The 24,529-nt window shown below is 37.6% G+C and overlaps 2 protein-coding genes across 2 annotated transcripts; one reads left to right on the top strand and one right to left on the bottom strand.

The window, feature by feature from the left end:
* Positions 1-5,491: 5,491 nt before the first annotated feature.
* LOC121329740 (zinc finger and BTB domain-containing protein 25-like) lies at positions 5,492-11,199 on the bottom strand. The gene is made up of 3 exons (XM_041275476.1): positions 10,953-11,199; positions 8,772-8,958; positions 5,492-6,997 (listed from the first exon to the last, which is right to left on the bottom strand). The coding sequence occupies exons 2-3, from the start codon at positions 8,942-8,944 to the stop codon at positions 6,160-6,162; spliced, it is 1,011 nt and encodes a 336-aa protein (XP_041131410.1). The 5' UTR covers positions 8,945-8,958; positions 10,953-11,199; the 3' UTR covers positions 5,492-6,159.
* A 1,151-nt stretch (positions 11,200-12,350) lies between these two features.
* On the top strand, positions 12,351-24,413 carry LOC121330279 (zinc finger and BTB domain-containing protein 1-like). The gene is made up of 2 exons (XM_041276661.1): positions 12,351-12,727; positions 17,432-24,413. Exon 2 carries the CDS (start codon positions 17,455-17,457, stop codon positions 19,513-19,515), a length of 2,061 nt encoding a protein of 686 aa, XP_041132595.1. The 5' UTR covers positions 12,351-12,727; positions 17,432-17,454; the 3' UTR covers positions 19,516-24,413.
* The last annotated feature ends 116 nt before the right edge of the window (positions 24,414-24,529 follow it).

Below are 24,529 nucleotides of genomic sequence, written 5' to 3'. Positions count from 1 at the left end.
TCAGTTGTGGTGAAGAGCAGAGTCCTTCATTATCCTTAGGAGACTTGTGGGATTCTTTTCCTTGGCTAGCTTTGGCTATTTTGTTCATTGTACGGTGGCTCTCAAAAGTATTCACCCCCCCCTTGGACTTTTGCACATTTTATTGTGTTACAACATGGAATCAAAATGGATCTAATTAGGAGTGTTTGCCACTGATCAACACAAAAAACGTCCATAATGTCAAAGTGAAAAATAAAATCTACAAATTGTTCTAAATTAATTACAAATATAAAACAGAAAATAATTGATTGCATAAGTATTCACCCCCTTTTGCTATGACTCGCCTAAATAAGCTCTGGTGCAACCAACTGTCTTTAGAAGTCACGTAATTAGTTGAATGGAGTCCACCTGTGTGCAATGAAGGTGTTTCACATGATTTCAGGTTAAATACACTTGCCTCTGGGAGGTCCCACAGTTGGTTAGTACATTTCCTAACAAAAACTACATCATGAAGTCGAAGGATCATTCAAAGCAAATCCGGAATAAGGTTCTTCAAAAGCACCAATCAGTGGTAGGATATAACAACATTTCCAAGGCACTGAATATCCCCCAGAGCACAGTAAATCCATTATTAAAAAATGGAGAAAATATGGCACAACTGTGAATCTGTCTAGAACAGGTCGTCCTCAAAAACTGAGTACCCGGGCGAGAAGGGCACTAGTCAGGGAGGCCACCAAGAGGCCTATGGCAACTCTAAAGGAGTTACAGTCTTCCACAGCTGAGCTTGGAGACACTGTGCATAAGGCAACAATAGCCTGGGTGCTTCACAAAACTGGCCTTTATGGGAGAGTGGCAAAAAGAAAGCCATTGTTGAAAAAAAACTTACATTAAATCTCGGATAGAGTTCACCAGAAGGCATGTGGGAGACTCTGAGACCAAGTGGAAGAAAATTCTATGGTCTGATGAGACCAAAACAGAGCTTGCAGTGTCAAGATGTGCAAAGCTGGTAGAGACTTATCCAAATAGACTCATGGCTGTAAATGCTGCCGAAGGTGCCTCTACCAAATATTGACTCAAGACGGTGAATACTTATGCAATCAATTATTTTCTGTTTTGTATTTGTAATTAATTTAGAACAATTTGTAGATTTTATTTTTCACTTTGACATTATGGACTTTTTTTGTGTTGATCAGTGGCAAAAACTTCTAATTAAATCAATTTTGATTCCATGTTGTAACACAATAAAATGTGGAAAAGTCCAAGGGGGGGGGTGAATACTTTTGAAAGCCACTGTATGTGCCATATTTCTGGCCCAGGTAGCAGTACATACCTTGTCCTTCCTTGAGAAGAAGCTATTATATCCCTGTCATCTAGCAACAAACCACCACTTTGTCCAATAGTCATGTGATTATTAGAATGTCAGATTAGTACACAGATAGCCAATACAGGTACCTGTGCTGTACATTACAACAGTGTTTACTTTGCACTTCCTAAAAATCTTCTTGTTTAGGTATGGGCTGAAAGATATAAGCCATGATTTAATTCAGCACTGTAGTCCACAAATCATTCTGCATCCTTTCCTACTCATGAGAGCAGTGAAGGGTTTGCCACTCTCAGCCCGCACAACTGATTTAAACACCAATGAAATACAACCTGTGTAGCACTGTATTCAGTGTTCTGAACTGAGCTGACACTTTTTCACTCTTTATACTTGAGACTGTCAGTGCCTTTCATTTTGCTCTTTCAGCTCAAACCACTGAATTTAAGGCAAATAATTGTTAATTGCTTTATTCTAAAAATGTAATTTAAAGAAAAATTATGCAAAGTATAGCACCCAATTCTAACACAGGCACTAAAGTTAAACTTAATACTGTATAGAACTAAGTTATGCATAAATTACTGTTTCAATAAGATGTCACACCATGTAAGACATCTTGCTAAATGTTTGTCTAATTTTACACATTTAAACACAGCAGAATATGTGCATATATTATGCTAAAATCAGATCCAGTTTAATATATATTAGAAGAGCTCATGCAGATTGACAAGGACATTCACAGGAGTAAAAACAAGAAGCAACATCAGCCAGGACTGGGTGTGAAATCAATGCTAGCTGGCCACACACAAAACACGCCCACATCTTTTTATAGCACAGAATTGAATCTTGAAAACACAAATCTATTCAATTTGGAGCGCGACAAGAACAAACTCAACCACACTGGGCAGTGGAAATATAGCCTCAGAACAAGAGTATTGCTTTTCAAGTCACAAGACCTTCACTGGAAATGAAGACACTACAGATGTTTCCAAAGTAACATCAGTTAAAATGCATGCAATTAGGAAGTGATGGGTAACACTTAGTTAAATTAGCTGTAATGATAAAAATGAATTTGTTTTAAAAGTAGTCTCTTCAATAATGCTTTGGTTGATGAAAAGTACTATATTGATAGTCGATAGGGCCATATAAAGCAAAAGGCAAGGAACAAGAATTTATTAGCTGGGAAGTTTGCCTACAGTTGACAAAAATTAAATATTTGCTATGCATCTTGTTTCACCTAAAATTATACTACCATAAGGTATATCTACATAACCTGTTTATTGCCACATTTTGTTTATGTGTATTAAAAATTCATTTTTTCCCTAATTTGCAGATGGGGTGAACATTAAAAGACAATATTGTGTAAAGATGGCACTTACAATACAAAATGAATGCAAAGTAGAAAAGATTACCTTAGAGCAAAATGTGTGCAAGAAGACCTATATGGTATTCCATGTACAACCTGAGGAAGAAATAAGAATGTGGCAATAGAAAAGTTATTTTTTTGCAAATATACCCGTATGGTAGTTTCATTAAAGGTGAAACAGCTTCCACATTACATATTTCAATATGTATCCGTCACCTGTAGTCAGAACATCCATTGTATAGATCCTTGTCCTTTTCTGAGAGGAATAAAACGTTGCAACCATACAATAGCACTGTTTTACTGTTAAATGTTTATTTTGTTGATCTTTCAGCTTTTTACTGATTAATTTAAACAAAACCAGAAGTGTAGAAAAGATGTAAACCAATAGGTGAAATAATCCATACACTTAATGTAGGTTGTGAGCAAGCTGCATAGACCAAAACAGTGTGCTGAAAACCAGTGGAGTTTACCAGACTATCCCTAATAAAGTGGCCACAGCCTGTGACAAATATTATTTCTGACATGTTAACTTGACTGTTTGAACTTGAACACAATTTTTTTTATAGAAAGGTATGTGTAAATAAACTCTCTAATGTAGCTTTCAAATGCCATCTAGTTTCCATAGTAACATGGGCAATTGCGTTTTGATTTCTTTGAAATATCTGGTGAGTGCTGAGAGCAATTTTCCAACTTTTGCTTCCAATTATTTATTTATTTTTTTGCTGTAGATGATTGTAGAAAATTTATATTCTTCTTAAAGTATGTAATATTCCTATTGATAAATCACAGAATCAGACATATACTGAGCATCAAAAGAACCTTATCACTTATATTTGAGCACCAAAAGAAACTTATCACTTATATTTGGATAAAATTCCCTAGATGTGATCGAAAAATGACAACCAGAGCAGGTGCAGTGACTTTTTATTGTGCTGATTAACAACTGATATCACGAAGATGCTGCAAAAGGATCTGTCGATCTTGGGCAGGTGTTGTGACTCTTGGTCTCCCCAGTTTGTGGCCTGTCATTGACAGAGTGTGTCTGGTTAAACCGTCTCACCAGGTGTGAAATTGCTGGCTGTGAGCACCCAAGACAGCAAGCCACAGCACACTGCCCTAGTGGAGCTTCCAACATGCCGATTGCACGAAGGCGCTGCTCTTTTGACAGACGTAGCATTTTTTTTCCCTGTAATTTTCTTTATTGCTTTTATTCAAGCTTGCAATTCAACAGCTGAAATCACTCCATATCCAGTGTCCAATCAACTGTCTCACTAATTAGGTGATTAAGTGCATATGCTTCAGTCATAGTCAATATACTTTTCTATATATTTTTAATTGTAGATTCTACTAAACCCTTTTTTCCCTTATATGTATCTGTATACATCTGTATAGAAGAGAAAGAACATAACCAATATATAATAATTTTGTATAGTAAGAGTTTAAAGACAGTAAAAAAAAAATTTAATAAAAAAAAAAGTATTCATCAATAATGCTTTTGCAGTCTCTGGAGACCCTCTAGTGGTGGGGAGACATTACTGCTATATTGGCATATCGTATTATTGTTTGTTTACTTATCCCAGTGTTCAGTAGGCTATTTCTATACACCTGATGCCTTAATGTTTAGGAGCAACAAAGCAAGAGCCATGTGGAGTAGATGCTTGAGCAGATAAGCCTGTGTTGTTCTGGTACTACTGTACATTTTGTATATCTACTTTTTTATATATGTTTAATTGTAAAGAAAAAAAATCTGACTAGAACCGGTTTAGTGTTATTTTCAGGTATGCGTTAAAATGTGGTACGCAGCGCACTGCCTTTGCTTGGGCATACCTAAACAACTTCTGCTAAGTAAGCAGTGAAGCGCCTATTCAAATCTGGTATGTTATGCTGTTTCCGGTCTTTTTTTAAATTGACTGTCATAATTTTTACATAGTTTTTAATGCAATATATCTTATTTTTCCACCATTAAGAAAATGGTATGCAAATATTTTGTCGTGAATTGTGTTTTCTTTTTAGAGAAATTGATTGTTTCCAGTTTAAGTTTGCAAAAAAATTATGTATATGAAACACTGAAGCGATGCCTTAGTTTAATCTGGAAACAGTTTTTTTTTTCTCAAGGTAAAGTTATGAGGTTGAGATTAATATGATTATTATCAATATCACATTCTATACTTGTAAAAGGTTCCCTACTAACAACTGCATTGTGACAGGCTAGTTGAATTAATGGCTGCTGCTGCTAACGAGATGCAATCAGTCTGACGTTCTTTTTTCATTGTAGGGAAACTCGCACACAGTAATCAAATTAGTCTCTCTCTTACTTTTGTCTCATATTGATGATGATGATGATGATGATGATGCAAAAAGCCCTTGTGGAGAACTTACTTGAAGCATATTTTAATGGTTTTAGGAGAAATAAACATTGATATGAACCATGCTCTGCTTCTTCACAAATACATTTCAAGGATGTCATGAAAAACGTTAACAAGAATTAAAAAACTAATAACATTTATGAGAATTGTTTCATTTTTTACAGCCTATTTATTCTATCTTTTAATTAAGCATTTTTAGTTTTAGTACACAAAACCTTTTTAAGGTTACAGTCTGAAATGTTTACATTTTATTCAATTTTCTGTCTTTAAGCGCCTGTTGTGGCATGGTTCTCTCTCACATGGAGAAATCAAAATGGTCATTTTTGCTAACTGTAGACATGTTATGAGCAAGTGGAGCAGCTCTTCTTATGCATGCACACAGCACCTACCCTGCAACCATTTGTACCATCAACAACAAGTGGAGGAAACACCTCCCCTGAATTTGGTCCACTTGAGCTAGAATAAGAGGAAAGCAGATTACATGCAATTCTCTAATCATTTAATTCATTTCATGGTGGATATTGCATTACAGTATGTGACCTTGGAGGGGAAATGTAACATGTAGCTGTGATAAAGCTTAAGAAAGTTAAGAGACTCTTGTCATTTCTAATTTTGTTACACCAATATTTTCCTTTTCAATTCAGAAGAGTCTATTAATAAACAAACAGCTTCACAGACACTGAAAACAACAGAACACCAAACGGAAGAGCTTCATTACAGACACACAACGGGAAGCAAAAAAAGAAAAGATGCATTAGCAAAAGATTAATCAACATATGCCACCTAAGAAAAGGTCCCAGGAATGGGTTTAATCTACAAGAACAGTCTCAATACTTTTTTTGAGAAATCTCAGAGTCTAAAGAATACCAAGAACTGAGGTTGTCTTGAGTGACCCTATTAGTTTCTTCTACTGTACATTCAGCCTGGTTTTCACAGTACTGATGCAATGCTTGAATCAGCTGACTACAAAATTTGTTGTACCTGTGACAGTGGGAATGTTTACCGGTATGGGTGTACATGTGTTCTTGCAATTGGCTCTTTTGTGCAAACCTAAGGCTGCAGATCGCACAAGCAATTTTTCGTTTACGGGAGTATGGACTGCTGTTTTTTAGTTCTGCTGCCAGTTAATCTTAAGATAATGCCAGGGACTGACTGTGGCGCATTGCCTCCTCTATGCTGCTGGCATCTGCCTGCTCAAGCAGAAGAGGGTTCTTGATGGCGAGGTAACTCTGGAGTGGACGATCTTCCAGACTGTCAAAGTCTTCGCTGATTTTCTGCACCACCCCCAGGTTGTTATTTTCAAAAATGGCTCCCGGCACTTCCAAAGGAAGTGAGCCGGTCACGTGCGTGTGGAGGTGTTCCCACAGGCTGCTACGGGAACTGCATCGCTCTCCGCAATGGTGGCAAAACAACAATTTTATGCTGCCTTTAAAGACACTGGGGCTTTGATTTTCTTGGCTATGGGAAGAACTGGTTTGGGGCTCATTGGCCAACTTGGTTTCCACCTTTTCCTGCTTTATTGTCACAGAGATGTTTGAGACTTCCGTCTCCACTCTGGAGGTTTCAGAAGCAGGGCCATGGATGTTAGGCAGCTGCAGGTCGGAAGAGGCTCCCTCCAGCCCAACAGCAAGGGGCAGCTGGATCTGTGAGTGATCACCTGGAGCGCTAGGTCTCTTTACCAACACACCTCTCGACTGACTATCCTTCAGCCCCCGGGTTTCTTTGGCTGTCATCTGCGCCGATATCTGGATCCCGTAGAGGTTTGACATTTTTACTGCATCCAAAGCAGCCTCCTGGTTTGCTGTGCTTATGTTACGGTAAAGCTGAAAGGCATGAAGGAATTGAATCCCCTCCTGTAAGCGGCTCTGGTCGACTTGCTGCTTCGGGCCCATTCCAGTGTACATGATGTGGAGCAGGTAACTGAATACATCTGGCTGGATATCGGTGGGTTGTATTTTAATGCATTCGCTGTGATGAGAAAAAAAAAGGTAGAAATTGGAACAAAGAATGCAGAACTTTTTGAAACCATCAACCCTCCGTCTTTCTTTTGAACCACGGGCACACCAGAATTCTCTTTTTAGACACAATGTGTAGCTCCAGTAACTGTTTTCTTAGCATCCTCATACCAGTTGTGTCAGCTGGATCATGCTACAGCTCATTCAGACTTGGTGTTCTTGGAAACTGCATGTCCAACTGAGTCTCGTAAACATTCAACTTGCTTTCCATCATCTCCAACCGCTTGCCAATTATCAACAGGCTGCTTCCTGTACTGATTAATCATGGTTATCTTCTTACTCAGCCAGGAACACAGTGATGAGGGAATTAACATCAGCAGCCTTACAATTGATACAGACTTCAAATAGGAAGGTATGTGATCTATAATTCTCCATGGCATACCCTTATAAAAGCTTAACATGGTATTCTTGAACGGTAATATTGCAGTTTTGCAATGTTTTTCCCATGGCTATGCTATGCATTTACCATAGTTTGCTGTATTTTTTATATACTTTACCATACCTGACTTTACTATGCTTTATCACACTTTGTTATTTCTTTACTATGGCAAACTCCAGACAAAATGTGGTACATTCTAACTGGGTGTGGTCCTAGACCAGTCTTACCAGTATATGTATTACATCTTTAATTTAAAGAAAGCTACATAGGCAGAATGCCAGAAATAAGAGTCATTTCACTTTTGTGGGATTTTAATTAACAGGCACTGCCTTTCAAAAATAGTAGTAAATTGCAGACTACAAAAGCTTTACGAAATGTGTTTTAACCAAGTATAAGACACTGAAAGTACTTGTGCAGTAAGGTATATCTAGCAATAAGGATCTAGCCATATGAAGATTTAATAAACTTAATAAAAGCAGTAATTTTATATACAAATAAGGGTCAGCCCAGTACAGATGTAATATAAAAGTGGCTGATTAAACAAGACATAATTGGGAAAACATGGCCCCCATTTTATTGTAGTAGGAGCTGCAGTAGGAACAACTAGAATAAAGATATGGTTAGTTTTGTCCTGTTTAACCTAAAATCATTGTAGCAAACAAAATAACAAAATAGCTCCATAAAATGTCTCCACCATGCACATCCATTTGTTTTGTAGGTCTCACATGTGTAGTTTTGAAAGAAACATGTGTTATAGCAAACATGTTTTTTTCATTTTAAAATGTTGTATCTGGTTCTTCACTAGGTTAAAGAAATCTCTGTTTACAATCCATGTTTTCAGACTGTCCTCTGCTTCCTGGGTCAGTGCCCCTCGAGAGTGAAATTGTCCCCACTCCTTCACTGGCTTCTTTCCTATCAAGAACCAGTCAGCTGCTTCCCTTATTTATGGACATGCTATCAGCCAGTAACAAGCTTTGACCCTCAAGGCACTACTGAGGTGAAAGGACCCAGGGAGTGCAAGTGCAAACACATAACCAAAGAATAAGGCATAGAAACTGAAAGTTTGAGTAGTACAGTGTTATTGTGTTTTAAAATGTGTGTTTATTTCAAAACTGCACATCTGTGCAAAATGGCTGACTAATAGAATTATTGTGTTAGCTACAGTTAATTTAAATTGACACTCACTTATCTATTGTCACCTCAAGCAGCTCATTTCACTGATTCCAATAGCTTTGACCCCAGTGGTATTAACTGAAACCAGACTGCCCCTCTGGGGTTGGAATGGCATGCCAAAAAGTCTTTCTTTATTTCAAACTACCCTGCATAATTCTGAAGTTAAATTTCTTACCTAGTCTGATGAATAAATATCATCTTAAAGTAGTTGGAGAAAGCAGCGAGCACAGCGCGGTGTGCCTTGAAGTAAACGTTGCCTATCGCTACTGTGCAGTCACACAGGAAGCCAAACTCTCGCTGAATGTTCAGCTGCTGCAAAAGGGCCAGACTGTGATTGGACACATCCATGTTGCCAGGGTGACCTGCAGTAAAAATATACATTGAACTAGAAACTATAGGTAATGAACAAATACCCTGTGAAGTATATAAGTAAAATGAATGTTTATTTATTTTTTAAATAAAAAGAATAAGTAAAATGACAACCATAAATACTACTTTTTTAATGACAATTTTATTGACAGCCAAAAAGATTTAACCTTCATACCCAAACTCATATTCTCAATACATCCAGTTAACCTAGATATGTACAGATGAGCAGAATTATCCACTATAGCTGTGCAAGGAATAACAAAATACAGCAGCCACAAGTTCACAGCATTTGAAGCAGAACTGCCTCTGAGCTGAGCAAAAGGAACTGGCCATGGTATCATGATTGTACTTGAAGTGCCAGTACTATTTGTAGGGTGCTATAATATGTAACAAAAAATAAACTGTGTCATTCACTCTATAGGATGTGACCATTTCATTAGGAAATAAAGTTGCTGCATTATTAGTGTTAACTGCTCATGTGTTTAATATAGCTTAGAGCTGTAGTCAGGTGTTCCACGGACAACAAAGACCCCTACTGAAGAATAGATTTCAAAAGTACAAAGTAGGTTCACCACTTCAGTAGTTTTTGAATTACAGACTCTCTTTACCTGGAGGCTAGCATACAGGCAAAAAGGGTTATATGAACATGATTCTGAAGTTTGAAAACAGTCACATTTCATTGTACTTTTGGAAACACAAATATATAGTGGTGCAATCTCTTAAAATATGTATTAAAACGTGATAGACTATTATGATCTTAATAGGGGCATTACTCTTAATAGCAACTATACTGACGACAACTCTCAGGTCACTCAATTCCATTAACTAAGCATCAGTAGTCTACCGGTGTACTGTTATTTTCAGGTACATTCTATAAACTAGTTCGTCAAGCAGGCCTAAACAACTTCCACTAAGAAAGCAGGGAAACAGCCATTCAAATCTGGTACGTTATGCTGTTTTTGGTCTTTTACGTTGTTTTTAATGTAATTTATCATATTTTTCCACCATTAAGAAAATAGTATGCACATTTCTATCATATACAATACACTGGGTGTTGTACTTTTTTTTTTATTTACTTGTGCAACTTTACCGTGACTTCTCATTTTGTCTTGTTCATCATGAATTGTTTTTTTTTTCTTTTAAGAGAAATTGGTTGTTTATTTCCAGTTTGTTTGCAAAAAAAATCACGTTTAACGGTAAATGTACCTCTTTTTGACAACAGCAAAACACCCATCAGGTAGTAACTGATTCCACATATACCAAAATCTAGCAGTGTACTGCTTTCTGACATTACACAGGTTGCGTTTTGGGACACATACCACAGTCTGACGATCTACCACTTTCCAACTACACCGGTAAGCAATTGTTGCGTGCACTGCATTGCCCATTGTGATTGGCTGAACAAAAATAGGCATCATTTACAGCACAACATGCAATAGCATAATAATATTATATCTCTGATATTTTATAAATACTACTTACAGAAGCATTGCTAACACCTGCTGACCAAATAAATAAATAGCCGGTGAACGTTGTCGTTGCTACTAGTAACCCACAGACTATGAGGTTTTTTGCGTAACACAGAACCATACTGAATCAAATTATCATAGAAACCTATAAATTAACAATTGTATAAATAATTGAACACATTTATCAGTTGTTAAGAAGGCAGTCATATGACAAGTGTGTATTTGTTGCTTTATACACGCAACCCATAGTACCTAAACCTTTCTTTGGTTTGTCTTGTTCTTTAGGAAACGCTATTTGTAAAAATTCCTTTTTTGTAATGCAACTAGCCTAACGAAATTTCAAAGCAACACATACAATTTTACGGCTGCATCCAAAGCTCTTGCTAACAAACAAACAAAAAATTAAAAATTGCCCGTGAACTTCAGCCATGCAGTCTAAACCCGTATGCATGCAATCTGATTTTGCAGATAACGCCACCATAACAATTAATGTTGTAAATGTGTAAACTGTTTCTTACCCCCTATACGCTAAAGCTTGGGGTTGATTTCTATTTGTTGCTGTGCAGAAGTTCTCGTTCTGTCTCGCGGTGTTTCTTTCCAGGGAGTTTTGTTTTCTTGTCACGTGCTTGTACAGGCGTCATGGTGCTGATGATAAGGTATTGGTTTGCATCCCGCAGTTTATGTAGAATGTTTTAAAATACAGCGACAGCTAATCAGTATATAACGACACTAAGTTACAATTGTATCTAAAATAACGAATACATTATTTTCAAACAAGCTTGAAGATTGTTGTATCTCAAAACATTTTTTATTACTGTAGCTTAGTAATAGCATTATATCGGAACTGTTAGCGGTAAGGTTATGCTTTAACTTCACGTAAAGCCTATGAGTTGTCATGGCATGTAAACATGCAACACATATTGCCCCAGCATAGTATCTGGAGTTCAGCGATATGCAGCAACACTTAAATACTTAACAGCCGTTTCCTTCCACATAGTGAAATAACCCAGCCACAGCTGATTTTATTATTCAAATTATTATTGAATACATTACAGAACCACACACACCTAGTTCATTTTTTTTCAAAACCTTTTTTTTGTTTGTTTCCCCTAAAGTTTAATAATCTTCATCATTTTGCTTCTTTAATGTTTTTTTCAGATTCATTTTTTTCATGTGACAAATCTAAACCATTAGACAAAATACCCTGCCGCAAATACCCCCGTCTATGTCTATATATATATATATATATATATATATATATATATATTATATATATATATATATATATATATATATATATATATGCACACACACACACACACACACACACACACACCCCTTCAGTGCAAAAACACAATATTACTTGACACGTCAATGTAATGTTACTCTTAAGTCTAGCAGATAGAACTGATAATGAAATATCACACCATTTACTTTCAGGTTGGCTGTCTAGTTCCAGCTTAGTTTAGCAGTGACTGGAGGTGAGAAATTACTCCAGTCTGTGTCAATCAAAGGCCATACTATGTGTACGCTGCAAAGCAAAAGCACTATTAAAGCTACCTTGTATAATTTGAAAAATAGTTGTGCCTAGTTTTTCTTATTGGAATACATTTCCATCAAATTTAATAATTTCAGTTTTTGCTTACTGGGAAATAGCTGAGCGCAAAGCTGTCATCTATAACCTCCGTCTGCTTACAGAATAACGTTCTAAACAATCAACAAGATCCAGACAAAAGAAACAGTAACAAAACAGATTACCTTTCATTAGCACCAACGTGAATTATAAAACCATGGTTTCAATAATAATAATTAAAAAAATGCAAAAGTTTCTGGCTACTGTAAAAGTAAATGTATTAATGAGGCTCACAATGAATAAATTAGAATGAGTAACAAACATTGGATACTTCAGGGTCATTTTTAAATTACAAAAGTAACGTTTTGTTGTATTAATTATTGCTATTTATTTGCTTGCATTTGGATCACACACACGAGCATCTTTCGCAGGTTCCGGTGGATTTGGGAAACCCGCTGTCGTGGGAGATCTCCGCGCTGCTGCAGGAGGGGTGGATTTGCGTGAGCAGGGCTGGGTTAGGGTTAGGCAGCCTCAGTGCGGTGATGTTTGCTGAACGCGGCTGTGCGGAAGTTCTTTCATCCGTGCTGCAGTAGGGGTTAGTCTTTCAGCAATTATTCTCGCCACAACTTTAACGTGGGATAAAACAAGAAGATTTAAAACTTATAAAACAGTGGCATAGTTGGAATAATACCAATTTTACTAAAGCAACCATTTCGGTTGGTAAGTATTACGTGGGATCTCATCCGCTTTTGAGAAACATTCCTGTTTTTTTCTTTTTGTAATGTACGTGAATGCGGGGAGTAGCGCGGGTCTGGCGATGCGTGAGACTCAAGACTGCCAGCATTTTCTGTCTTGCATCCATTCGATAAATTCGTTTTATTTAGCGATCGAATAAGGATTTGTAACGTTAATTCTGAAAAAAAGAAAGGTTCAACACCATTATTAGCTGTACACTTTTAATGGCTTTTCAGTGCGGAATGATTGACAGCCACACAACCCGCATGATTCTAGAAATAGGCCAATAAATTGTGCGCAGGCGGGATAGCAACCTCTCTTTCAATTGACAGCTACCAGAAATAGTGTTTGAAACAGTTTTGTTTTAATATATCGTTTTCACATACAGTTGTCTGTAGTGACGGCAGCTGCATGTATTATTACTCTCGTGAAATGCGGTAATTCAGTATGTTGTGTTCCGAGACATTTCTGAATTTTAGTAGTACTGCTTCTTGAATGAATGTGTTAGTGTCCGTGTTTTTTTTTTTTTTTTTTTTTTTTTTTAATTATTATTATAAAAAAGCACAAATGTTTCATTGAGTGGTTTGTTCCAGTTGGACAGGTTTAAGTCACCCACATTTTATAAAACAAATAAACAAATCGAGTGAAGAGACACGCCCTGCAAATGCGACGTCTGAATATAGCCTACACGTATTGACTCGTGTATACTGCAAATATAATATTATCCCAAATATGTTTCTCCGGCATTTGTGTACATTTTGGAAACCAGTAAGGAATGTGTTTCTACTGCAGATGGGCTCAATGTGCAGTATGTTTATTTTGTATTTATTCTGACGTGTTACAGCAACACAAAGAAACGGCTGTTGCACATTCTGCAGTTCGCTCTTTTCTATGTGACATGTACAATGTGCATTAAATTCATTTTTGTTTTACCTTGACTGTCGAATGCCAGTGGGGTGTGTAGATAATTTTTAAAGGGCGTGTTCTGTAATACCCTGTCGGTATTTAAAGGCGTAGTGTCCCAAAATATTTGTGTTGTATTTTTCCATTTTTTCTTAAATGGATCTGCCGTTTAGTAGGTTTTACTTGTGTTAGGCTGGAAGGTTAATTTAAGTTTTTCTTCATATAACCACAGTAGAGCCTGAAGATTTCATAATCTCCTGCTGCTGCACGTGGCTTTGTGACTCCGGTGACAGCGGCACCGTTTTCAAGCTGCTACAGCTTTTGGAAATGTAAACAAAATGAAAGGTCAAGTGTACTTTCTGATAGAGAAGGTTACATTACCGGGGCAAATATATTACACATCCATGGATGAAGGCTGTATTTGCATTCTGAGTAATTCGAAACAAAAGCACAATGCCACAATAGTGACGTAAAAATGGCACGCGTACCTTTACTGGTACGCGACATGCTTGCCTCTGATACGCACCGACAGTTATTTATGACGATATGATTCCTCAAAACACAATGCTCAATCAATCGTAACATGTCAATCTGTTTGTACCACTGACTCACAGATACATGAGAAATTATGACGCAGGGCTTTAGACTGCGACTAAAATGGTTACAAATGCAACATGTTTTTTGTTGTTGCATTTCCCTAAAGCAAGGTTGTGGTGTGATAAGGCAGATTTTCGCAGTTCTGCACAAATACGTTTTCTTCGAGGGCTGCTGCGCGACGTCACTAAGCGCCACCCTCTGAAATCTGTGCAAGCCCTGCACAGCCCCCCGCAGCTCTGAAATGTTGCTGCGGGAGGTGGGCTGCGGCTGTGAACTAAAGAGACGGTGCAGAGATCATGAGTGATCTGTCAGTCGTAATTCAAATATCTATTAAAACTACTGCTGCCCCCCTTGTTAGTGGAGGGGAACGACATGTTATCTTTATGCAAAGAACGGCGAATAGCCTTGTCAACACTGTATTAAATAAATGGTAACACTTTAAAATAAGTGTCTGTTCATATGCAAGTCATCAGTTGCAGTTTAATTCGCCGTTGCTGAATTACCAAAAGTTATATTTAAGATTCTTTAATATTAACTTAAGTATACGTTATTATTCATTAACTTGCAGTTTGTTGTATTTTTTTTATTACAGATTATGATATCCATGTATTTAAAAAAAAAGAAAAAGAAAAAAAAAAAAGGTTTCAGTAAAATGATTCCATCTAGGGTTTATGCGATGTCATAAACTACGAGATCGTTAGGTCGAGTAGTTTATAAACTGTCACAGTAAACCCAAGATGGCAGTGGAGGTGGCAGAGGCAGCTCTGCTTCTGGGGATGGAGGCAGGGGCAGCTTCAGACAGATGAGGAAGATGTCCAGCATGGTAGAGGCCCAACGGGACCAGCCCCGCGCTGCTGTTGTTGCCTTCTCTGGCCACTACTTCCCATATTTTATTTTCCCCAAAAACTTCCAAAAGAACAGCCACAGTACTCTCTCTGGTCTGACTTGAAGGCACTATGTCCCACTTCTGGGCACCATATGTCATCAAGTGGCTTGAGGGGTGACGTCAGACCTGGAAGAGAATACACACAGGTGGTACTGGCAGGGCAAAACTGAAACGCTACTGCCCTCAGCTTTTATTAAACAAAACAAACAGTTTAAAAAAAAAAACAAAACACTCAGAAAACAAACTGCATGTGGCCAAAGTAAAACAAATGTAATCTTTAACTAGAATGAGTACCTACAAGGTCTCAGAGTTGGTAGCAGTCCGCTTTCTTGTACTCACAATATTTGTTTTACATTCCTCCTCTTAGTTCACTCCCCAGACAAAGTCTCTCTCCTGACTTTTATAGTTTGTGGCTAGAGCCCAATTAATCAATAATTAAGAATTACTCAATTAAGGCTCCAGCCACATGCTCACATGTATTTTGGCAGGGAGGAATGTAACCCCCTCCCTGCCAATCCAAAACACACAAATGCAAACTCATATTAATAATAAAAGAAACAAATACCTATATACATAAAAGTGGTACTAGATCATAACAGCACAAAAAATATATAAATTAATAAGGGGCGGGCACCCCGTCACAATCACCAATCACTGGTTAATAAAAAGTTTAAGTTCATGGCAGGTTCATTTAATTCATTTAGGTTGGAATAAATGCCTGAGCTGGAATGGCTCTCGAGGCCCAGAGCGGGGAGCCACTGCCCTACGGGTCACAGCTGGGGTTCAGCAGGGTCATGCAACAATCACAATACAGGCAGGCTTACTGTACTGTACTGTACATGCATAACAGCTGCAGTTAGCTTGCAACAGGGCTTTTATTGACCATATACATCGTTTGTTTCTTCGTCCTTGTTGCATAATCCGTACGTGATGGAGGGTTCCAGGGTAGGGATCATATTTTGATAACCCTTGACTTCATGTTTCTCCATATGGGGAATAACCTAGACAAATAACATTGGTATTATTTTAAAGCTTATTTCAAGGGCTGTAAATATCTTTTTTTTTTTTTTTTTTTTTTTAATTCTTTATTAGTAATGGTTTTTTTCAGTCAGGTGGTTTGCACCAGTGGAATTAGTTTTCATGAAAAGCATTGTACTCTACATTAATTGCTGTGCTTGCAGTAGTACGGTAGCAGGAATGGCAGTTGTTTACTGTGCACTGGAATGGAATGGGACCAGGGAAGGGAGGAGCACGTTGCATTTTGCATGCATTTCGGTCTGACGATTAGTAATCCTTTGTTGTGACAGTGTAAATGCTTCTCCCAGCCCTAAGGTAAAAATCAGTATTGCAGTACATCAGGAAGGGTTTTAGCAGATAAGTGTTGTTTGTTTGTTTGTTTGTGTTCAAATAGCTTTTTGAAAAAGGGGGGGGGGAAAGTTAATATGTGCAGCATTTTATAAAGAAGAATTTGTTTATTAAATTGATTTGTAAAATGCTGTGATCATAAAATCAATATATATTTTAAAGAACATTTGTTTCAATAGACACACAAGCAGTTTCTTAAAAGAAATATATTTCAATAACTAAATTTTTTACATTCTATTAATTTAAAATGACTTATTTTTATGTATAAAGGTTATGAAAATCAGCTTATCTAACAATAGTTAAAATGCCTGGGGGACAAATGTGGATTTTTCATTCCAGTGTTCTTTATTTGTGTGATTCTGGTAAATAGCTGAAAACACTTGTGTGACCTTTATTAAACAAATGAGTGGAAAACATCTTTACAGTAGAATTGGTTTAATTTATTCAGACTGTTACACACAGGGCTTGAACTTCTCAGTGACTATTTATGGTGAGTGTCTTTCTATCTGACCAGCAACAAAATGTGTGCCTGAATGAAGCTGAGCAGTAGAATTACAATTCTGCAATAAGCACCTAGAGGGTGAATCAGAAAGACTTGCAAGACTTGGACCAAATGACTACAGGTCTTTCTGTTAGTAAGTTAGACCTGAGCCCTTCTAAACATCTTAGTAATGAACTATGCAGTAATGAACTATGCAGATAAGGCAGGTTGTAACATGTGATTAATATCAGACTTGCAGGCTCTCAGATTCCACCCACTCAGTCAGTCTTAATGAAGCTTATCAAATTGAAACTGGAACATTTTCACATTTTTGTGGTATACAGTTCAAGCAATACATGTTAAAAAACATTAACATTTTGCAAAATACAACTTTTTTTTTCAATGTATCAAGACTAAAGCAAATATGTGTTATTTTTGTTTGTTTTCTGTCTCTTAGGATACATCCTCTCACTGTACACAATGCCCAGGCCCAGCCACAGTGACCATGTCCTTCAGCAGCTGAATAACCAGAGAGAATGGGGCTTCCTGTGTGACTGCTGTATTGCCATTGGAGACATTTACTTCCGGGCACACAGGGCGGTCCTGGCAGCCTGCAGCTCTTATTTCCGAATGATGTTTATCAAAGACCAGCCGGTTACGGCCCGGCTGAATCTCAGCAACATGCAGATCAGTGCAGAATGTTTTGATCTCATTCTTCAGCTTATGTACCTTGGCAGAATCTCTGTGGGCCTGTACGAGTTTCAGGAACTCAAAGCAGCTATGGTTTATTTGCAGATGTATTATATTCCAGAATCTCTGGAGGACCTTAAAGATGTCAGTCGTACAAATCTGACTCCTCCTTTGACCAGCAGTAAAATGATATTCGGCGTCCGTATGTATGAACAGAAGACAGCCAGCATTGTAGAAGCTGAGAGGTTGCAGCAAGCCACCAGCTCAACATCAGCTGTGCAAAGTAGTAGTAGCAGCAGCAGCAGCAGCAACAGGCAGCCTGACGATATTGTGGTGTCTCGTGTTATGTCTAATGTGGACCCTGTTTCTGAACAACCATGTGACCTGCGCAAGAAACCCTGCAGTAAAGTTTCACACATTAAAGAGCGCCCACGTTTTGGAAGAACATACACTTGCGATGATTGTGGGTTTGTTTTCAGCTGTGAAAAACTATTAATTGAACATATCCTGACCTGCACTAACAGAAAAGCATTTCAGTCGCCCAAACAGAGTGCTGGAACAGACAACGGATTTAGTAAGAATGAACGCTCTGTCTCCGAGTCATCGGAGGACCAGAACGACGTTTGCAAAATGGACACGGACTGGCCAGAGCAGAAATCAGATACCGATAGCTTTAATAATGAAACTGTGATCAAAACAATGGGGGTAGTCTGTAAACAGCCTACAACAAGGAATGCCATCATTATCAAAATCGAGCCGGAGGAAAGTTCTGCTTTAGAGGTAAATGGCATTAAAGTGGTCCAGGTTAGCGATAACAGTGTGGACAATTGTGCTCTGAGAGATGTATATGAGGACGAGATAAAAGAGTCAGTTTTTCATGTTAAAGATGATGAAGCAGCCATGTCTGGGAAGGAGAACCGTAAGGGTTCTTTCGAGATTCATTTGGGAAAGCGGGACAATAAAGGCACTTTAACCAAAGCCATAAAAGAGGAAAGGCTGGACACTGTATATATCGCTTGCGAGCTATGTGGTATATCTTTAACGGAGGAAGACCTGTCTTCCCATTATATATCGAGTCATATGGGACATATTTGTGCTTGCGGTAGGTGTGGCCAAATATTAATCAAAGGCCAGCAGTTACAAGAACATGCACAGAGATGTGGGGAAACAACTGATTTGGAAACTGACGGCTTAGAAGACGAGTCAGTCGACGAAGAGAAACATATAGTGGACGAAGGCCTACCAGAAAGCGATGTACAGTTCGAGAGTGACGTCGCCAGGTCTTGCCAGATGTACAAGGACGTTTGTTTCACCTTCTGTTGCCCACACTGCAGTCTGCGTTTCGAGAACGAGAAGTTAGTCGTAGACCACATGGCCAAGTGCGCAAAGCAAAACATGTTCAAAAGCACCTTGGCAGAGCAAAGGGAACAAGACCACAGGCGGAAGCATTTCTGCAGCATCTGTGGGAAGGGGTTTTACCAGCGCTGTCACCTTCGGGAGCACTATACAGTTCACACCAAGCAGAAGCAGTTCTCCTGCGTGACGTGTGGAAAGCAGTTTCTGCGAGAGCGTCAGCTGCGGCTGCACAACGATATGCACAAAGGCATGGCCAGGTACATTTGCCCTGTGTGCGATCAGGGGACTTTCCTTAAGCATGATCACGTGCGGCACATGATCTCCCACCTGTCTGCCGGGGAGACTATATGCCAGGTGTGCTTCCAGATATTCTCCAACAGCGATCAACTAGAGCAGCACATGGATGTGCATTTGTACATTTGTGGGGTTTGTGGGGAGAAGTTCAGATTGAGGAAAGACATGAGATGCCACTATAACTCTAAACACAAATTATGAGTCATATGTTGTATGTAGAAGCCGTAGATGTGAAAAGATGTATGATAATCCTAAAAAATACACCAAAAAAATACATATTTTAGGCATTTTGTAATACGGAGAGGTTCTCTGTGTTGATGTCATTTAAGTAGAGGGTTTTGTGCCAGAAGCTTTGATATAGTTCTAAAATGTAACATTTCAGTTTTCACAAATGATTGGAATAACAAATGATGCAAGACTAGAGGTGGTGATCGCATTGCCCATGTTTCCCTTTTTTACTTCCCTTGGTATCTCTGAATAGAGAATCATCTCCTCTTTAAAACATATGCAAAAGATTTTAATGAGCAATTCATCTCACAAGTATAGTAGTAACCCAAAATGTTCTCCTTTTTCATGTTCAAACTGGGGATGGTTTGCCGGATAACTTACTTGCTCACTGAATATCTAGGTATCGCTGAATAGATAATCTCATCTTTAAAAATATCCTAAATATTTTAATAAGCAGTCTGTGTTATGCTAAATATGATCCACTTACTATCAATGCAGAATATTTTATCAGCCTTGGCAATCACCACTCAGGATTTTTTTTTTGGGGGGGGGGGGGGGTTAAAACAGAGAGTCATTCAGCAGTGTTAATAAATTAATCATATTTTGGGTGCCATTGAACTTGTGAGACGGATCGCTTGTTAAAATCCTTAGCATCATTTTAAAGAGGAGACCATTTATGTATTCAGGGATACCAAGATATTTAGTGAACAAGTAGTCTTGAATGAGGTTATCTGGCAGCAAACTCCCATTCCCCAGTTGTACTGCTTTCCTAGAAAACACAAAACATTTGAGGATACCATTCTACGTGTATAATGTCTAGAATATGATTATCTATTCAAGGATACCAAAATGTTTAGTAAGTAAAGCGTTTGAGTGAGGAAGAATGGGCAATAAAATTGTTACCCTCAGTCGTTCTGTAAATCATTTGTTGTTTCCATAATTTGTGTCTGTACTATATATAATACTATATATTCATTTCTGATGTTTTCACTTTTACAGCTATTTAATATTTTGTCCCTGTGGGAAATGTGTATATGGTGCTGGTGAGATGGTAAGAATGTAAACAGAACACTTGTATTGATATTGAAATTGGTGAATGCATATGTAGCCCTCTGACACTGTAGAATCATCTTGCGCTGATTGACATTTCACAGGCATAGCAGTAGGTTTTATTGTACCACAAGTAGGGAAGAAGTGCACAATATTTTGTATTTAAATGTGCTGCCTAATACTTGGTACAGGTCAAAAGTTTGAACATATTTCACATATTGTGATGTTTAAGCTGTTAAATTTATTTGAAACAAAATTAATTAATGTAATTGACATCCATTTAAACTCATATAAGGAAACAACAGCGAGCTAAAGAAGATCAACATGACAAACTCCCCTTAGGGAAGTCCAAATAAATGATCTGCTGTCGAGCTGCATTTGCTTCAGTGTTTTTTTGTAACTTTTTATTTTAAAACTTGGAAAGGAAATACACTTATTGTTATTTCCTCAAAATAGCTTGTCTGCATTATAAAATAATCTTTACGTTGTTGTCAAATATATTTTGTGAGGCCCTACTGGTACATTTATTTGTGAAATAATGTTGTCTAAAATCCTAAAATTCTAGTTGATGCAAAACTGTTGGCCATATCTGTACGTACGCAAGCCAATGTGGGACTTGTTTATTACAATTGTCATTATTTTTCCTGTTTTATAGAATTATTTTAGGAGTGCCAATGAGATGCAAGCTTTTTGTTTCCAAGGATGTGTTTGGGTGGCAACAGCACAGACAGGGACATGTTAAAGCAAAAGGAGAAGATATAGACTACAATATTCTGGTTTATTGTTTGCCTGAGGAGGATTTCTCTTTTTTTTTTATAAATAGTAGTTTTACTTTTTTGAAAAGAATGGGTTGGTTGTTTACACTTCATATCAAACGTATACTAAAATGTATTTTAGTGATGTGTGCAGTGATGTATTTATATTATGAAACCAAATGACTTTAGATGGTGTTGGTCATGGGGGAGGTTCTTGTGATCATGGGCAAAGGATTGTTTCCAATAAGGCCTTAAGAGCTGTAGACAAACGTCAATAATTATTTTCTATGAAGGCCATAATGTCAGCTATTAAACGTGATGCTGAAGCTAAAGAGGTCAAATAGATGAATATTGTGGTTGAAATGACTTCCCACTTAATAAACAAACATAACAAATGTTCTCCTTAACAAAAACAACTTTATCACAGGTTCCTTGTCATTTTGCTGTGAATTTTATTTTGCTTGTGTCTAGTTTTGTAAATTGAATTATTAAAGAATGGAGTAAAGTAATTGGAATAAAATAAACTAAACAGTCTTCAGGAAAAAAAAAAAGAAACACTTCGAGAAAGTTGTTATGCGAGGAAAAAACCTGGCAGTGCTAATAACTAATGCTTTAAATTCTGTTCACTTTTTAACCTCAACACTGGGCCCCCTTTCATTGATATGAAAGTATTTTAGTGATAATGTTGCTGGTGTTGAAATGTATGTTGTGACATTATGGCTGTAAATTCAATATTAGCAACAGGAAAAAACTACACTACCATAATGTATGTCCACCGTATGCACATGTAAAAATAACTAAGCCTTCACATACGGTCTCCCCGAATTTCGATAATGGTTCTTTTCATCATAATAGCTGGGTGAGTGGTTCTTTAGATGTAAGTAAATACTGCCTGCCTTTGCATACCCCGAGGCTTAAGGCACTTAATAACTTGGAACTAATTAAGGTCCTTTGCTAGTGTTATAGCAGGACAAGCCGTTCTCTTGATATGCAAAACTGTGATCTACTATACGTATGCCCATCACATCTATATCCCCCAGCAAGGATATACGGAATTCCGGAAATAGCAAGAGGTACAAATAATTATAAACATGGTTAGTACTGGTTTGTAAGTGTTACAGAGGCTAGTAAGATATTCTGGACATAGCCCCCGATAAAGACAAATCCAGACCAGATTAAATTATTTATATTATTAAAAAAAAAAAAAAAAAAAAAAAAACTAAAAGAAAACTGCTTTGTAACTTTTAAACCACCTGTGCTTGTAGGTTTCTTTGCTGTGGAAGCAGATTGAGAATGACCAGGCAGTTATTAGAACACTTAACTGTAATTTTTAATACTAGACCCACTAACCTTTTGAATGACCTAAAAACTCACTATATATTGGAAGTTTCAAGGTTTCACTATGCACTTACATGCTATTACTGTAAATTATTGCAACAATGCCATTTCACTGAAAAAATGTCAATAAAGATTTCAGTTGAAAAATGCCTTCAGTTTCCTATTTATATATTTTTTACATTTTGTAATATTTATGCTGAAATCTAAAATACTTAATAAAGTGTAATTGATGCATGGCTAACGGGACACCACCCTCAAAGAAACTTCATACAGCACTGAAATGACACAAGAGTATCAGCAGTAAACAGTGGTACTGTACCACCACTGTGTGTCTCTCCAAAATGGAGGGTGTCATTCAAATGCTGCATTTTGATTTTATAAAAACATTTTGGGAAAATCAAGTCCCAATTTGCAACGAACGGTGGCCATTTTAGGCAGTTAATGCAATTTAAGGCTTCAAGTGCAGATGCATAACAGAAGACCGTCTGGGGCCTTCAGTACTCATGTATTTATGTGAGACCAAGAACCGGGTACCTCTTACGGAGCAGCTTACTCGCAGCTGGTCAGAAACTTCAAAGTTTTTTGTTGTTTTGTTTAATAAAATGGCAGCAAGTGCTTGTGCCAATAGCTTCAGTTGTGATAGGAAAATTCAATGTTAAGATTTAAAAGATGGAGGTCGCTAAAATTCAAGAAATGTAATTTTAAAAGAAATGAAAAGTTTTAGGTACAATGCTACAGAAAATATTTTTTGGACAAAATTAATATGAATTCAGTGAAGGGCATGAATTGGCTTAAACATTTCAAACATTTTTTTGTAGAAGTTTCACTTTTCAAGCCAGCTGTAAGCAAAAACTTATCATATTTACTAAAACACCTGGGTGAATATAAACTTTATTAAAGGTTACAGATTCAAATGTCATTTTATTAGTTTTTGCCACCTTCCCCTTACCTTTTTTAAATTTATTTATGAATTTATAAATCATTTTCCTCCTAAGTGCCTGCTCCTTTTGAGGATTTCCTGATTCCAAAGACACCACATTCAGTGGCCTTTCAACACTGCTGGCATCCACTTGCTTAATATTACTGTTACTGTGGAACTGTCCTACGATTTCTCTGAAACACCAAGTGCTCAAAAGGGGTCGTTAAGGGATAGTTGAACAATGTAATGTGACCTTCATATTCTCAATTACTATTTTTTTAAAGTTAGAGTCACCAATTATTTTACCCCTGATTTTCTCCCCACTTTAGCATGAACAATTATGTTCCTTCACTGCAGCAATCCTCCCACAGCTCAGGAGAACTGAAGGTTTATTAGACATCTTCTGATCCCACAAACAAGCTACATTCCTCTTCTACACCCAGGAGCTTGAGAGTGGATGCCACTGAGCTAACAGCCCTAAAGGATCTGTCTGAGCTCACCAGGCTCCTGGCCAGTAGGGTCCACTGTAGTGTGCTATACTGCATGCTGGTAATTACATGGCCTGTGGTTCTGTGTGCTGTATTGCTGAACCAGACACCCACCTTGTTGGTCCATTATTGCATTCCAACCCTTTTTTTTAACCAGACACAGGTTTTAGCTTCATGGTTCCAACTCTCTTGAACTCTCTCCCGGCTTTAGTGCATGTGGCTCCCACGTTCGCTCGCTTCAAATTAACTCTCAAGATCCATTTGTTCTCTCTTGCTTTCAGTGCTCTTTAAGCCTGATTTCTGTTACTAGCTGTTGTCTAAATTGCTATTTCAGGTTTTTCATTCCATCTTATTCATATGATTCTGTATGACACACGCATCCACAATGCTTAGAATTCGCATCCTAGCCTTTTATTTAATGTATTATGCCTGTATTT

Source organism: Polyodon spathula, chromosome 17, assembly GCF_017654505.1.
Source record: "Polyodon spathula isolate WHYD16114869_AA chromosome 17, ASM1765450v1, whole genome shotgun sequence".
Lineage (NCBI taxonomy): Eukaryota > Metazoa > Chordata > Actinopteri > Acipenseriformes > Polyodontidae > Polyodon > Polyodon spathula.
Note: the sequence above shows the minus strand (reverse complement) of the source record. Positions and strands in the feature narration are given on the sequence as shown.

Bases quoted from the DNA above. Each gene is read 5' to 3' on its own strand.
- LOC121329740 (XM_041275476.1), bottom strand. From the start codon at position 8,944: ATGGATGTGTCCAATCACAGTCTGGCCCTTTTGCAGCAGCTGAACATT. The intron at 6,998-8,771 runs GTAAGAAATTTA...TTCTCATCACAG, and splicing joins ATATTTATTCATCAGACTAG to CGAATGCATTAAAATACAAC.
- LOC121330279 (XM_041276661.1), top strand. From the start codon at position 17,455: ATGCCCAGGCCCAGCCACAGTGACCATGTCCTTCAGCAGCTGAATAAC.